The sequence below is a fragment of the Sylvia atricapilla genome, chromosome 3 (assembly GCF_009819655.1).
Source record: "Sylvia atricapilla isolate bSylAtr1 chromosome 3, bSylAtr1.pri, whole genome shotgun sequence".
Lineage (NCBI taxonomy): Eukaryota > Metazoa > Chordata > Aves > Passeriformes > Sylviidae > Sylvia > Sylvia atricapilla.
The window spans coordinates 41,169,090-41,183,894 of record NC_089142.1 but is presented as its reverse complement, the minus strand read 5'-3'; the positions used below and the strand labels follow the sequence as shown (position 1 = coordinate 41,183,894).

General features: G+C 35.2%; 1 protein-coding gene across 1 annotated transcript in view; it reads left to right on the top strand.

Moving 5' to 3' along the window:
- The window catches only part of ASCC3 (activating signal cointegrator 1 complex subunit 3), a 249,565-nt gene that overhangs the window by 114,678 nt on the left and 120,082 nt on the right, over positions 1 to 14,805 (top strand). Inside the window, exon 14 of the mRNA XM_066315184.1 lies at positions 8,171 to 8,305. Coding sequence (XP_066171281.1) covers positions 8,171 to 8,305 — 135 coding nt within the window. The remainder of the gene's footprint in view (positions 1 to 8,170; positions 8,306 to 14,805) is intronic.

Genomic DNA, 14,805 nt, shown 5'->3' with positions numbered 1-14,805 from the left:
ATACCATAACAAGTTATGTATATAACGCCTCATAATTCTTCAATTAGAGATCCTTCTAAATGTTGGTGTGCAATGTTTCTATGCACTTTGTTAATTTTTGCATGTATGCTTGCATTTATATGGTAGTTGGTCTGTGTATGTGTACTCAGGTGTTCACAATGTGTTTATGTAGACCAGAAACACCAATCTAATATCTTCTCAGTAATTACGAGTACATGAGATGTTCAGTTTATGTCTGCAGTCTTGCACAGCTGCACGATGTTGTCAGTATTGGTAATTTCAGCTGTTTAATGGTAGCAAGTGCTACTATTTAGAATTAGTCTTCTTCTGATATTATGAATTTGCATTGAATTGTTAAAACAAACAAAAAAAAAATCAAATTTAGTTCCAGATGAGCAACTTCTCTTGCCTAAAATTTTATGTAAGTGAAGTAATAGGTGGATACTTACATCCTGAGCCAGTTGGCCTCTTGTTGATGACCTAAGTGTTAAGTTGCAGATTTACTGCTTGCAAGTGGGGCAAAGGCAGTTTGACCAGTCTTGCAGCCATATGAGATGAGTTTTACTAGCACTAGGTTAAAAGCTGGTTTTCAGATAGGACACTGCAAACCACTAGCAGTCTAGAAGACTGTGGGAAGTTAAGTCTGTGGATTTCTGTCAACTCCACGTTATTTTTCAGTAAGAATTCAATGACAAGGGTAAATGGTACTCCAAAAGATACGTTAAGCATTGTCAGTGGTTCAAAGCTTTTGAAAATTCTTGCCCTGTAGCTCTGAAAGAAATAGATCTGTGTGCTCAATTTATCATGATAGTATCAACTATCATGATACTATACTGATTTTTGTGAAAAAAATCTGTAAATTATTACCAAGGCAGCTACTGTCCACCAAGACCTTATGCCTGACGCAGACTTTTAACAGGTGTCACCTGAGACAATGGTAATGTCATTGGTGAATTTCAGTTAGAAATACTCAGAAACGTAGGCTGCTGTAGCAAATAAGGTATTTTGAGGAATCCATGAGGATGGAAAATAATTTTTCTCTAAGATGCATCACAAAATTCCTTTTGACTTCTAATCACTTTCCAGACTTTGAAGTTTCTCATTTATGTAATTCTGTGATGTGTTGAAAGTTTTCTTTGTGGCTTCTGAAAAGGTGATTCCAGAATATTTGGATACATTTGGATAATTGCCTGCCTTTTAATCATGTGGTATTTATGATACTCTTATTTAGGCTAGGATATTTTGAGAAGGACTAGGTATGTAGCATGTGGGTTTATGAGGGAGATTCTATTCTAGCACGGTTTACTATTGTTAGCAATAAATGCATCATTTAAGTTCTTCATTACTTATTAAGTTTCATATTAAAAACACTGCTTGTCCTTGAAAACAGTTCTTTATTTTTCTGATGATACAGAAAACTTGTTGATTAGGAGCAAAGATCTGGATAAAGGTCTATCTTTAAATCAGTACTGATAAAAAATAAATTGGAAACCATGAGTGTTCTTTAAATTGTTTAGTAGGTTTATGTTACTGAAACCAGAAGATAGAAAGATTGACATAGCAACTTTATTTATCTTTTTTTGCTTAAGTAAAAGTAATGGGAGTAGATATAAAGATTTTTCCAGTATCTTCTATGTTCTTTTCCTTTATTAAAGCTGAATAGAATATGCTTATCACTACTGACTCCTGGGTCATTTTTGCATATTATGAACGTTATACATGCAAGTATAAATAGATTTGAAAACATAAGAGGCACAGTGAATATGACAACTCATAATCTACAGTGATATTTGTTGAAAATATAATTTAATATACTATGGAAACATATTTTATTATACAAAGTCAAAATAGTTAGTGTCAAAACAGGACAAAGGGAAATGCTTGAAACAAATTATTGCATGATCTTGTTTTTCTAAAAAAAGATACAGTGAAAAGCTGCTTATAATTTTGAATAATAATTGTCATTCAAGTCCATTGGCATCTGCAAAAATGCAATTGTTAACTGCCTAATGACATATATTTGCATAGTAATAGGCTAGCTATTCTTGCTTAATTTTCTATACAAGAGTAGTTATTGCTAGTTCTATTTCTATCCTGTCAATTAAAATTCAGAATAATTTCTACTACCTGTAGAAGTCAGTATTGTTTGTTTGTCTTATTTTTAATTTGCCCTCTGCTTTAATTTTCACTCTATTCATTTTTCCTCTGCAATTTGTAATATATTTGGCTAATGCTAGAAATGGAGGATAGCACAGATCCTATTATTAATGTCCTGAAACAGGTTTTCTTTAGTGGAAAATGTGTATTTGTGGTATAAAGGCAGAGTCATGAAGTTTCATATGGGCAAGTATTTTCACTGGAAGCATCCCCATAAGTGCTGCTGCATGAGCACTGGCTGTTCTTCAATGTAAAGGTTTGATGTCATGGGAGTCTCCTATTTTAATACTAGAGGCTCAGTGCCACTTACAGTTCATAACTTTTATTCATAGCCTTGAGTGGAAATGACACCAAACCTCTCTATCTTTCAATTTTTTATAGCGGCAGACACAATGTCATGTTTTGCATGGGCATGCCTCTCTGAAATCTGCATCCCTAATTGCTGAGCTAAGATGGTATTGAGATCAGAAATGTGATGTGATGCCTCACATGACTGAGTGCTGCAAATGGGTGGAAACAATCTTGAGCAAGGTCAGGTCAGAGCAGCGAGAAACTTGCTTGTGTGTGAGAGCACAGCAGGGATACCTGGAGCTCTGGCTAGGGATGGATGATGAGCCAACTGAGAGTTTAGGAGGGAGATTAGCCAGTAGACAGACAAAAGCAATGTTGTTGTGGGATTTTGCTACAGACACTGATCAGGAATAAAGTAAATGAGGCCTTCTTCAGACAACTAGAAGCCGCCTCGTGTTTGTAGTCCCTGGTCTTCCAGGGAGACTTTACCACCACAATATCTGCTGGAGAGACAACATAGCAGAGGAAAAGTAATCCAGTAGCTTTCTGGAGTGCATTGGTGACAATTTCCCAGCACAGACAATTGAGGAGCTGATGAAGGTTGATGCTGTGCTGTACCATGTACTTAGAAAAAGTGAAAGATGGGTTGGGGATCTGAATGCTGGGGAATGTTTTGGCTGCAGTGACCATGAGATGGTGGAGTTCAAGGTTCTAATGGAGGGAACAAGGCAAAAAGCTGCACTGTCCGGAACTGCAGGAGAACACTTTGTCCTTTTCAGAAATCTTGGAAGAATCCTATGCAAGGTGGTCTGGAACATGTAGGGGATTTTCAGATCTTCCAAGCTCAAGAACAATCTATCCTGATGTGCAGGAAATCAAGTAAAATGGCCCAAGGCAGATGTGGATGAGAAAGAAACTCCTGGCAAACATGATAAGGAAGCAGACAGGAGAGTAAAGCAGGGACAGAAGACAGGAGTCTATAATAGAAAGCCACTGTCCAAGCATGCAGAAACAGGATTAGAAAAGCCAAACTCTGTTTGAAGGTGAATCTGCAAGGTGTGTAACGGGCAGTAAGAAGGGCTTCCACAAGTAGAGCAGCAGCAGGAAGGCAGCTAAGGAAAATGATGGCTCTTTACTGAATGGAGCAACAAACCTTGTGACATAAAACATCTGTAACACTGAACTATTCAATGTCTTCTTTGCTTTGGTCTTGCTAGTAAGGTTTATCTAGGAATCCCAGAGTCCCTGAGGCAAATGGGAAAGATCATAAAAAAGACTTATCTTTAGTCCTACCTTTACTGTAAGAGAAATGAAAATTAAGAATAAGAAATATGATAGTATTTCAAAATTTGTGTAATAAAGCATTTTATAGATATGGATAGATTGGATAGATTTTATAGATTTTATAGATAATGGATAGATTCATTATGGATAGGCAAGGCAAAATGAAGGAAGGGCCAATAGGAAGAAAATAAAGAATTTCCAGTATAAGGTCCTAGCAGAACCCTTTACATAGTTTAATGAATGGCATGAAGATGACTTGGGGAATGTTTAGGTTGAATATTAGAAAAAGGTTTTTCACCCAGATGGTGGTTGGGCACTGGAACAGGCTCCCGAGTAAAGTGGTCACAGCACCAAGCCCGACAGAGCTCAAGAAGTGTTTGGGCAACGCTCTCAGACATATGGGGGGATTCTTGGGGTTGTCCTGTGCACGGCCAGGAGTAGGACTTTGATAATCCTTGTAGTTCTCTTCAAAAGATTCTGTGATTCTTAAGCAATAAAAGAATTAGATGGGAATGTACAATAAAACATTTGCTAGGATAGTCACATTTTAAGTAAATACTATTTCCACATTGAAAGAAATATAGAAATTAAAATTATAGGGCACATTTCTTAAAAAAGTGGTAGTATTTTAGATAAATGCAGATAAATTAGTAAATGCACATTGCAATAGTAAAAATATCTGCACAATGGACTTACTACCCCTTAAAACCCAGTATATCAAAATAGAAAGGTAGTTAGATAAATAGTGATGTTAAATTGATTTTTAAAATGAGATTATATAGAGTATTTTGAAAAATCCCAGGTTTTGTTTAAACAGGGATGATTAGAAGTAATTTATTTGAGTGAATAAATCAAAATTTAGAGAGTGATTAATGGTAATCTATCAAGAATTCAAAATATATTACCTTACTGTTTTGATTAGCTGATGAAGCATAATTTTTAATATTTATATTTAATACTAATATTAATATTTAATATTTCTTTGTTATTAGTTAATATTTTCTGTTAAAATATTATATGTTATTGTGCAGCTTTGTTCTTCAGTACAGTTTCTTAAATATTTTTCTTGAATGTACAGATGTTTTAATGGTTAGTGTTGCTGAAATTTTTAAGGGCATCTTTGACTTCTCAACCTTGAATGAAAGTTCATGTATTCCAATTCACATTATTTAATGTTATGAGATGTATTCTGCTTTTAAATTGTGAAGAATTTTTTTGTTGAAAAGGAAGAATATAAAAAAGTCTCATTAGCACTAGTTTGTAGGCAGCTTAGTAATCTTTCAGTTTTCTGTAGTAAAAGATTTTAGTACTTATGCAAATTATATCAATATTTCTTTTAAATACAAGATGTACTAACATTAATTAAAATAATTAGTAAATTCAAAATCTCTTGTTACCTTAGTAAGTGACAGCCTGATCAGCTTTTTCCATTCCTATGTGTTGTTTAATATGCAGAAAGACTTTAATATGCAAAATGCAAAAATCTGCTAAAGCAAAAATAAGATTTCTATGTTAAACTTTTAAAGCTTTGGTATAGGTCAACTTATGAAATTTCTTATTTTATTGTTGTTCTTTTAGTTACTAGTTCTGGATAGTTCTTCATGAGTTACCAAATTTGGTGGGAAGAATGGGAAAGCACATTTATATGCTATCAGTTAGATCTAGTAATCTAAGATAGCCTGATTTAGCATAATTTTTGATCAAGAGCCGTTAGTGAGCTGTGTGTGTTTTTTTCATGTATATTTTGGATGTAATATACTTTTCATTCTGTAAGTGTTGGGCACTGCAATTTTGAACTGTATCTTGGCAGTTAAGGAGAAATCACAGCATGAGAGAAAAACCAGTTTATACTCCTTAGCATTAGACTACAGGTTAGTGAGTTTTGCTTAGTCTGTGAATTGGTTCCATTTAATGATGTGGAGGGAGATGTTTTCAACATAAATAGGTGCCATTAGCAGTTCTTGGGGAAAAGTGTTGAATCCTTATTAGGAATTGAGTTTTGTAAAATACTTGGAGGAGTTTTTGCACTAACCTTAAGGGAGCAAATGTTTGGACAGATTAATCTGCTGCTCAATATCCCTAACTGTTCATTTTTACTACAAGCAATACCCGGATCAAGAACTACATAAAAGAACATGTTATAAGGATTTAGCTGTGTGATGCCAAACAGTGTCTTGAGGCTAAAATATAGATGCTTGTTTCTTTACCACATAATTGATATCAACATTGAATTAAATAAATTCATTCTTTCATCTTAGTTTCTTTGAAAGGTATGATGCAAAGTGGGTGGCAAAACCTAGGCCTTCTCTCATCGAGGAGAGGTGTTCAGTAAGAGAATTGCTTAACTCAAACATTCAAGTGACTAGCACTTTTAATAAGAAGATGGAAAGATAACTGAAAGAGTCAGCATGTTTCCCCAGAAAAATGATGCAGCATTTTAAGGCTGTCATAGAGAAGAGCAGTTTGAGATGTATATTTTCTGGTAGCAAAAGTTAATCCAAGCATATTTGCTGTCCAAGGCAGAAGCAATGTATTTCAAGATACTTCAAGTACCTGGTTATACATTTTTAGTGATAGTAGCACACTTATCTGTGCTTTGGAGATGCACTAACATGTTACATAAAGATTAAAACCTGGAATATGCAACTCTTTGGGGAATGCAAGCAGTTCCTGCTGTGAATTTTAAACAAAGTTTTCAGTGAGAAGGTTTCATTTGTTTTATACTTTGCAAAAATTCTGAGGTAACCTAGCTGGAGACATTTGCTTTCTCCTTTCTTGTGTATTTTTTATTATTTAAAAGCTTTGGTTTCAGGAGAGCAGCAGCAGACGCTTTCAGCACTAGGGTTATATACACCAGAGCTGGCTTTGAACTGCAAAGTACCGATCTAATTACACAGCTTGTAACTGTGGAACCGCTTCTCTCTATTCTAAATTACTTTTCCTAACTTATTTGCATAATGTAATGCACAGAGATTTTGCCACTGAAATATAATATTCTCTGACACAGTTAGGACAGGCTAAATTAACCCTCCTAAGACTATATTGCTGTCTTACAGTGTATTTGATAAATGTTTACTGAATTCATTGGGGGGAAAACATCCAACAAGGTGTTATATGTCAGTTTTTAGCTAGGGCTGGTTCTTTAAAAACATGTGGTGATGTACAGAGATTATCGTCTGTCTGAGTTCTTTTTTTTTTTTTCTTTTTTTTTTCTTTTTTTTGTCAACAATTTTGCAATCACTTTAAATTTTTTCAGGTGTTGATATGTGATCATTTAGTACATAAAATTCAATTAATTGAAGTGTGAATCATTACTTTTAAAACAGAGTCAGATAAATATCAAGGAAAAGTGCTGCACATCTGAAAATTAGGTGTCTATAAGAACTGTAGTAAGTCTTCTGGGTAGAGGACAGTTACACAATGCTTGTTTGTCATTGTCTGCATACTAAGGTCTTAGGTCTGTCTGAATGAATGATTGCTATGGTGTCATGTAGGCAAAAGCTTTAGAAATCATAACTGAAGTTTTATCAAGTGTATACCAAGCCTCTGCTAACTAAAAGCAGAAACATGCTTTTTCTTGTTTATACTTGATGAATTTATTGAAATTTATTGAGTATAATAGGTAGAAGAGAAAGGGAACTCAGAACATAAAATTCAATGTGGTCTCAATCCATCTGTCCCATTCCAGTTCTTGAAGAGTGTATACTGATAGAGTCAGAGTGCCTCTGACTGTCAAAGTTTCTAAAGCTCACAGGATTGTTTTTAGACATATATTATGGCAGGCAGTAAACAGAAAGGAATATTTTAGTTGTTTTTAGGTAAAAGACTACAACTCTTTTTTGAGATCTCTTGACATTCTTAACAGCATGAAAAAAGAATGTAAAAAATTTTCTCTTAAATACTTTGGTTAGTGTTTTCATGGCTTTTGAATATTGTGTTAGTGGTCCTGCTGTTAACAGTGGCAATATTCTTGCGGGCTTTTAACTGTGAGCATTGCGCAGTAGTTCTCTTCCATTTGATTGGTTGTTGTTTTCTCACATAGCCAAGTTGTAGCATCGGAATGTTTATCAGCCCACTATTTGTTTCCAGATCATTTAGGATGTGTCAAATAACACAACTCTTTACATCAGTGTTAATCTCAGTACTTTGTGAAGATGAACTATTCTATTTATGGCCAACAATTGTTCCCCATTTTTAAAGCCTTAAAAATTAAAAAAAAATACAACCTTCTCAAAAGCTCTTTGAAAATATTAAGTAGAATGTAGGCAGGATCATCCTTTAATTGCCCTTAAGTGGCATTAGTTTTCATCAGTATGCCATGTATTAACTAGTTTTTGTTATTCCCATAGGGAATATTTTGTAATTAAAGTGTCTTCATTATTTGATGAAACCTTTTTTATTATTATTTCTCATTGCCCCTGTTTCTTTCTGTCTAAAGGTGATGGTGTTTGTTCATGCTAGAAATGCTACAGTACGAACTGCTATGGCTCTTCGAGAAAAAGCAAAAAACAATGGTCATATTTGTCACTTCTTGTCACCTCAAGGATCAGAATATGGACAAGCTGAAAAACAGGTAAGTGAATAATTTACATTAGTAGTCCTTTCAGTATTGGAATTGATTTTTTTTAGAATACAGTCCAGCATGGGAATAGATGCAGCATTTTTGAGCTTCTGGGAAGATTTTGCTTTGAAAAGTCATGTGAAGTTGCTGAATTGAATGGGGGAACAGGAGGAGTATTAGTAAAGGAAGAGCAAAGTCCTGTTCCTTTCAGTTTGTTAAACTGATAATTGTTGTGTTTTATGCAATTTGTGCTGTTTGACAGTAACCTTCATGTTTGCAGCTCAGGAAGTCCCTAAACCACTAGTTTCAAGAAATATGCCAGTATATCTGCTGAAAAAACAGTTCCATAACAATTCTTAATTCTGTATTTTGTGTGGCATTTATATTTGGTGATATCAACTCTGAAGTCTAAAGATTAGAGTTAGCAGTGTCTTTTTAACATCCCTTGAAAAATAAGGTTCTTTCTCTTTCCACAATCGATTTCTCGCCATGAACATAGAGGAGAAACATACTGTAAAAGTTTTAATACATGTGTGACATACCTTCTTGCACTGGCAAATATATCAATAAAGTCTTCAGTGTTTTGGACTTGTGAATTAGAATCTGCTGAGGGTTTTAGGTTCTTGTGTCTGTCATTAGTTATAATAAATATATTACTTTATTATATACCTCTGAAAAGAATATGAAAACATTCATTCAGTCTTAACAATTATGAATGGAGCATAGATGTTACAGTGGGTAGAATCAGATTTCTGAAACGTAGAGAAAGATGCTTCTAACATCTATAATAAAAATTTTAAAACTATGCTCTAATAAGTTGATGTCATTATATTTCATAAAATAGCATATTTAAAAGTCCCTCTTTTTCTAGTAGATGCTAGTATCTGCTGCATTATAAAGATAACATCAAACCTGAACTTGGAGTTTCCATGGTTTATATATAATATATGCTATAATTCTATAGTTATCTACTATAACACTAATTAATGCTGATCTTTTTTTTTTTCATTAGATTTCTTAGAAAAAAATCTGAAACTCTTCATTTTTTAAAAATAATTTTTGTTTTTAATGGTAATACAAGAAAAAAATTAAGCTATTGAAAATACTAGTGCTTATTTAGACAGTCAAAATTATTGCTACAGAAATTAAGAAAAATATTATGCTTGTTTCAGCAGTGCATATTTTGTGAGTTATCTGTCAAAGAAGTATTCATCCAACTCACTGTTGTATGTCAGTGAAAACAGCTCCTGTATCTTTAATTTTACTTTTCATTAATTAATCAAATTAGATTAAATTAATTGGAAAGCATATTCCTGTGTCGATGAAACCACAAAACCATCACAGAGAAAAGTCCTAAACCCATCTGGAATATGTGTAATATGAACGTGTTTTGATGTGCTGTAATGCTTATTACTTGTGGATATAGCAGTAGATTTCATCTCTGAGGCAATGCATCATATGCTCTGTGCTGAAAAGCACACACAGGGAAGTGGAGGAGAGGGAATTGTGTTCTCTGTTAGGTTGATCTTTGGTTGTGCAGAGCCCCACAGTGAAACTGGACATGTGCAGCTCCTGTCTGGTTCAAGGTTAGAGCAGGAGGGAAGGGACAGAGAGGTTCTGGTCATGATCTGTTGTGGGCTATCTGTCCAGGCAGAGGTAGTGGTTAGGACTTACTAGTGGATACTTGTAGAAGAAGAGAATACAATTGACCTTGCCCTTGATAAGTTACAGCTGTGTTAATTACCCAGTACAGCCTCACCTCTAATGAGTCACAGCTATAGCCAGTAAAGATAAGTGTGATAAAAGGGAGTGGGTTGACTGGTAAGAGGAATCATGAAGGAGAAAGATCATAAAAGAAGAGGAACCCTGGGGAGGAAAACAAGTAGATCATAAAGGAAGGTCCTAGAGAGAGAATCACTGCTGTGAAATCAGTCTGTTCTTAAAACCTGCAGTCATGGTCTAGCTAAGTAAATGCCTGCATTCAGAGTATGCAAACTCATACATACAGTCATAGTTTAGCAGGAAATAACCAGCAGTCAGAGGCTGCAAAAAAAACCCTGCAGCAGGAGCTTGCTGCAGCCAGAGTCAGTAAATAGTTAGTCAGGGTGGCTAAGCTGTAAAAATGAATAAACCTTTTTCATGGTGTGATAAACAAGTCTGTGTCTCAGCTCATTTCTAGTCTCTAACAAGAGGGCTGCTGCAACTGGTACTGGCAGAAGTCTCCCCACTTCTTTTTCAACCATTATCTGGCATTATTCAGGCCACCCATGAGGTTCATGAGCTACACTTAGAGCCCCCTTTTGAGTCCAACCAGGCCCCTACTTTGGTGGACAAGAGTTGGTGACAGCCGTTTCCATAAATGGCAAATTTCATTGTAGGGATTGAACTCTGTATTCAGAGTAATGCTGTGATTGTAAACAGTGAGACTTGGGACTGTGGTCCTTGGGAGAGCAGTCTTTGGCTTATTTAGAGAATTACACAGTAGAACCTGCTGGGAAGCTTCCATGAAGCAGACAAATATCTCTGTTTTTACATTGAAGAAATGGCTTGAATAGGGAGGTGTTCACCTTCACTGAAAGCAGTGATGACTTGGCGTCCTGATTCAGGAAGTGAGGAAGAAACTGGGAAAGGGAGAGGTAAATGAAAATGAATACTTGAGTTGTAAGATTGAACACTATTCATAAAAAATGCTAGTAAAATATTGTCACTGTATAGGTTCATGTGAAATGTACTTGTTATTCTAAGCAAACTCCCAAGAGAATTTAAATTCTTATGTGGGAATACTTCTCTTTTAATATGAAAATTTAAGCATCATCCATTTTCAGGAAAAGCTGTAGACAAGATCAGTAGTAATGGTACATACTTCCAAGTGTTCTTGCAGAGAAACTTGAGGCATGAAACTGTAATGTGTGAAATTATGGAATCTTTCCCAGTAGAGTTTTAAAAATTCTTATAAATTGGTACCTAGGAGGAGTGCGGAAGATGAGGCAAAATGCACTTAAAAACCAAGCTGGTGATGATTGTCTGGGAAAGCAAGAACAAGAAGTGTGACTCTTAATAACACAAAAAATTTATAAGCAGATAAGGAGGAGAATCAGTGTCCTGGTTCCATCCAGGAGTGAGTTAATTTTTTCAGTGGCCAAGAGGGGACATGGAGGTTTTTCTGTACCAACTCACATCATTGCTGGGGGCAGGAGGAAGGGAGTGTCTTCTGGGGAGAAGGGGCTCCTTCTGGTGGTCATGTAGGTGTTGTAGAGTAGTCTGGTAACACCAGTTCCAGCAGTCACAGGGGAATTGTTCCCCTCTTTCTTGTACCCTGTGTTGTTGCTGTTAGTTTTCTTCTTTTATTGCTGTTTCCAGTAAATTGTTCTTATCTCAACCCATGATCTTCACCTTTTGTGCCTCCAGTTCTCCTGTAGGAGGGGGAGAAGCAAGCAAGTGCATGGTTTGGAGACTCTCAGTGGGGAGCAGTAAATTGGGGAGTATCACCCCTAAACCACCACATATAGCAAGGAATGAGAGGGAATTGTGTTCTCAAACAAGGATCACATGACCTTCTTGGGTGTGTCTTGAGTCTTGCAATTGCTGTGAAGAGACAGAACTCATTAAATTCTTCCAGTGATCAGTATATGTCATATGCACATACTGCATGAGTGTAAATTCAGATTGTGCATGTAAGTATAATCTAGATATTAGGGAAAATATAATTTTATTACTATTGTTACTATTTTATTCAAATTAGATACTGAAGTATACTTAAGGACTCCTTCACTGGCACATGTAAATAAATCAGTAATGGGAGTACTAGTTCTAGTTGTACTGAAATCAGTAGCCAAACGCCCCCAGGAACTTTTCCCAACATAGTTGCATTTGTCCTCTTTCAGGATCCATTCAACAAACAGAGCTATATTCTATTCATTTAATTTACAATAAAAATTAAGTATCATGTTGATTCTGGCTCTGGTACCTAATACCTATTGTCTACAAAAGGAATTTCCAGGATATCGAGGGAATATGTGTTCTCTGTTCATCAGAAATTTGCTGTTTAAACTAATGCGAATATACTGTATTGAAACAATTATGTCACAGCATGTATTTTTGAGGCATATTTTTATTTAGCACAATAAAGATACTAATCAAATAAGATATATAGTCTGCCAAGGCAGCAACTGTTCATAAACAGCCATCAATAATCATAAAATGAGTAATATGCTAGCAACATTTCACTGAGCAATTAAGGCTCTTACATATGAAGACTTATGAGTACAACGAAGATTTCAGTGATTAGAGCATGTGGTGGGTTGTTATTAAGACTATTACTGTGCAATCTAAATTTTCTTTTTCTTTGTTAGCAGTAAATATTTCCAACAGTATTAAGAGCGGGCAATGTATGTGCATCTTACCAAAGGGCTTTACCGTCATGTATTTTGTCATAGGAACTTTCAGTGCCAATATTTTTAAAGATTTCAAAGTATAACAGATAAAGACACAAGGCACAGTAAAGTCAAGCTGGGTATAAAGAAGTTGGTTATTTTCCTTAACTTTCTGCTTTCTTTCCAGTAACCCATCCTGGAATGGGTTCCGTCAGAGGCTAGAATAGCTCTGTCTGAATCCAGTACAATGCACATCTACATTCAGGTAGCCTAAAAGTGTAGAAGTTTTCCTCATCAATGGTAGTTCAAATGCTGGAGAGGTTTACTGGCTAAGGTACAAACTTCAGTAACACATAGTTATGTTCACAGAGAGCCTGCATTTACAGGCTTCAGTGACTGTCATCAGGAATTGTATCTGTACACTTTTCTACCATTACCACTGTTAGAAAGAAAAGAAAATGTTATTGCAGACAACTGTGGTTCTAAACAGAACAAGTCAGAGTTGTAGAAATACTGCAGGGACACACTAATAGATTCATAGCTTTTTTGTACAAGAAGGACCAGCTGTTGTGAAATGTTTATAATGTGATGTAGGGAATTGAACAAGGCCCAAAATTCTGTTTGAGCTCCAGTAACACTTTCTAAAATGTTTGTAGCCTTGACGTGTAATTCTTCATGTCTGAATTGGTCTACCTAGTGCTCTAGACCCAGGACCTTATGCTAGTTCTCTTCACTGATGTAACTTCTTTCCCTGAGAAAGTTTTGATTCATTTAAAATGCAAATTATTGTTAGAGGTAAATCAAGCTACTCAAAGTCTTTCAGTGGCAAACTTACAGTGGCAAAGAGATTATACTGGGAAGAACATTCACACTCCTCTTCCTTAGGCATTTGCTTTTCAGAGAAACTGTTGCTCTAGGCAGACTGTGTGTCTGACTTAGCACAGCAATTCTTGCACCTTATACTGTAAATCAGATATGTCTTATGCAATAAGTTGAGTATTAACACAATAAAACATGACTTCTAAGAGCTTTTCTGGGTTCTCTTTAAAATTCATTCTCCAAACATGATCTCGTTTCTTTGTTCCTGATACCTCTAAGCTCATCTGTAAGGTGAGCCAAGGGGCAGTATAGAACTGATCTGGTCTTGCAAGCACTTACCATTCCATCAGAGTTTCTGATTTCCAAATTATACCTTTAATCAGCATGTTCACATTTTAAGTTTTTCACCACTGGTACAGATATTAAATACCCATAGGTCAAACTGGATCTCTGAAGAACCTCATTGACATTCTGTCATGTGAAAGTTCCTATATACAATTAATCTCTTTGATCATCATTGCCTGATTTTAATCTCTTTAATAAATGAAATTCATTTTATATAGTACTTAATTCTCAATGCCGCACTATATAAATGAAATTTCTGACAGAAGCCTAACTGTATTATATCAGTGCTATGTGATGCAGAGTGATTAATCGAAGCTTCATAATGATAATATCATGTTTGTCTGACAAGAGCTATCTTGTATAAATGGATGTTTACTGGCACTGTTCCCAAATTTAGCAGACTACAGGCCACTCAGTCTTGCCATTTCATTTGACATGAAATTTAGCAATACCTGGCAGAGAATAATCTTGATAAAGTAATACAGTCCTTATTTTGTTTTCTGTATGCCGTTTTTGCTGTAATGGATGAATAACATACTTAGAATCATCTGAAATCCAGTATATGACTTACAAGAGTAAGTAATACTCAAATCATATGTGTTCTAGTCTAGACACAGCAAATGGAAGTGAAGGCTACTTCACAGGATGAACTAAAAACCCAGAAAAGTTAAGAGCATTGTATTCTTTACTGGCCTTAAAAATCTGAAAGCAATTACTAATCCTCTTAATTATCTATCAGACATTTTTAAACTATTAGAAATTAATTTTTAGAGAGCATTCATCAAATATTTAATGTGTAATCATTTGTCTGACATTTAATTATTTCAGAGCAATCCTCATTTTATTTTTGTTTTACTAATAACATATCTAATATTTGATAGGCCATTAAAAAACCTATAAAAATAACATGAGGATATCTATTCAAATACATTAGGCTATAATAAATGTCAAACATATATTGAAGTTTCCTATTTG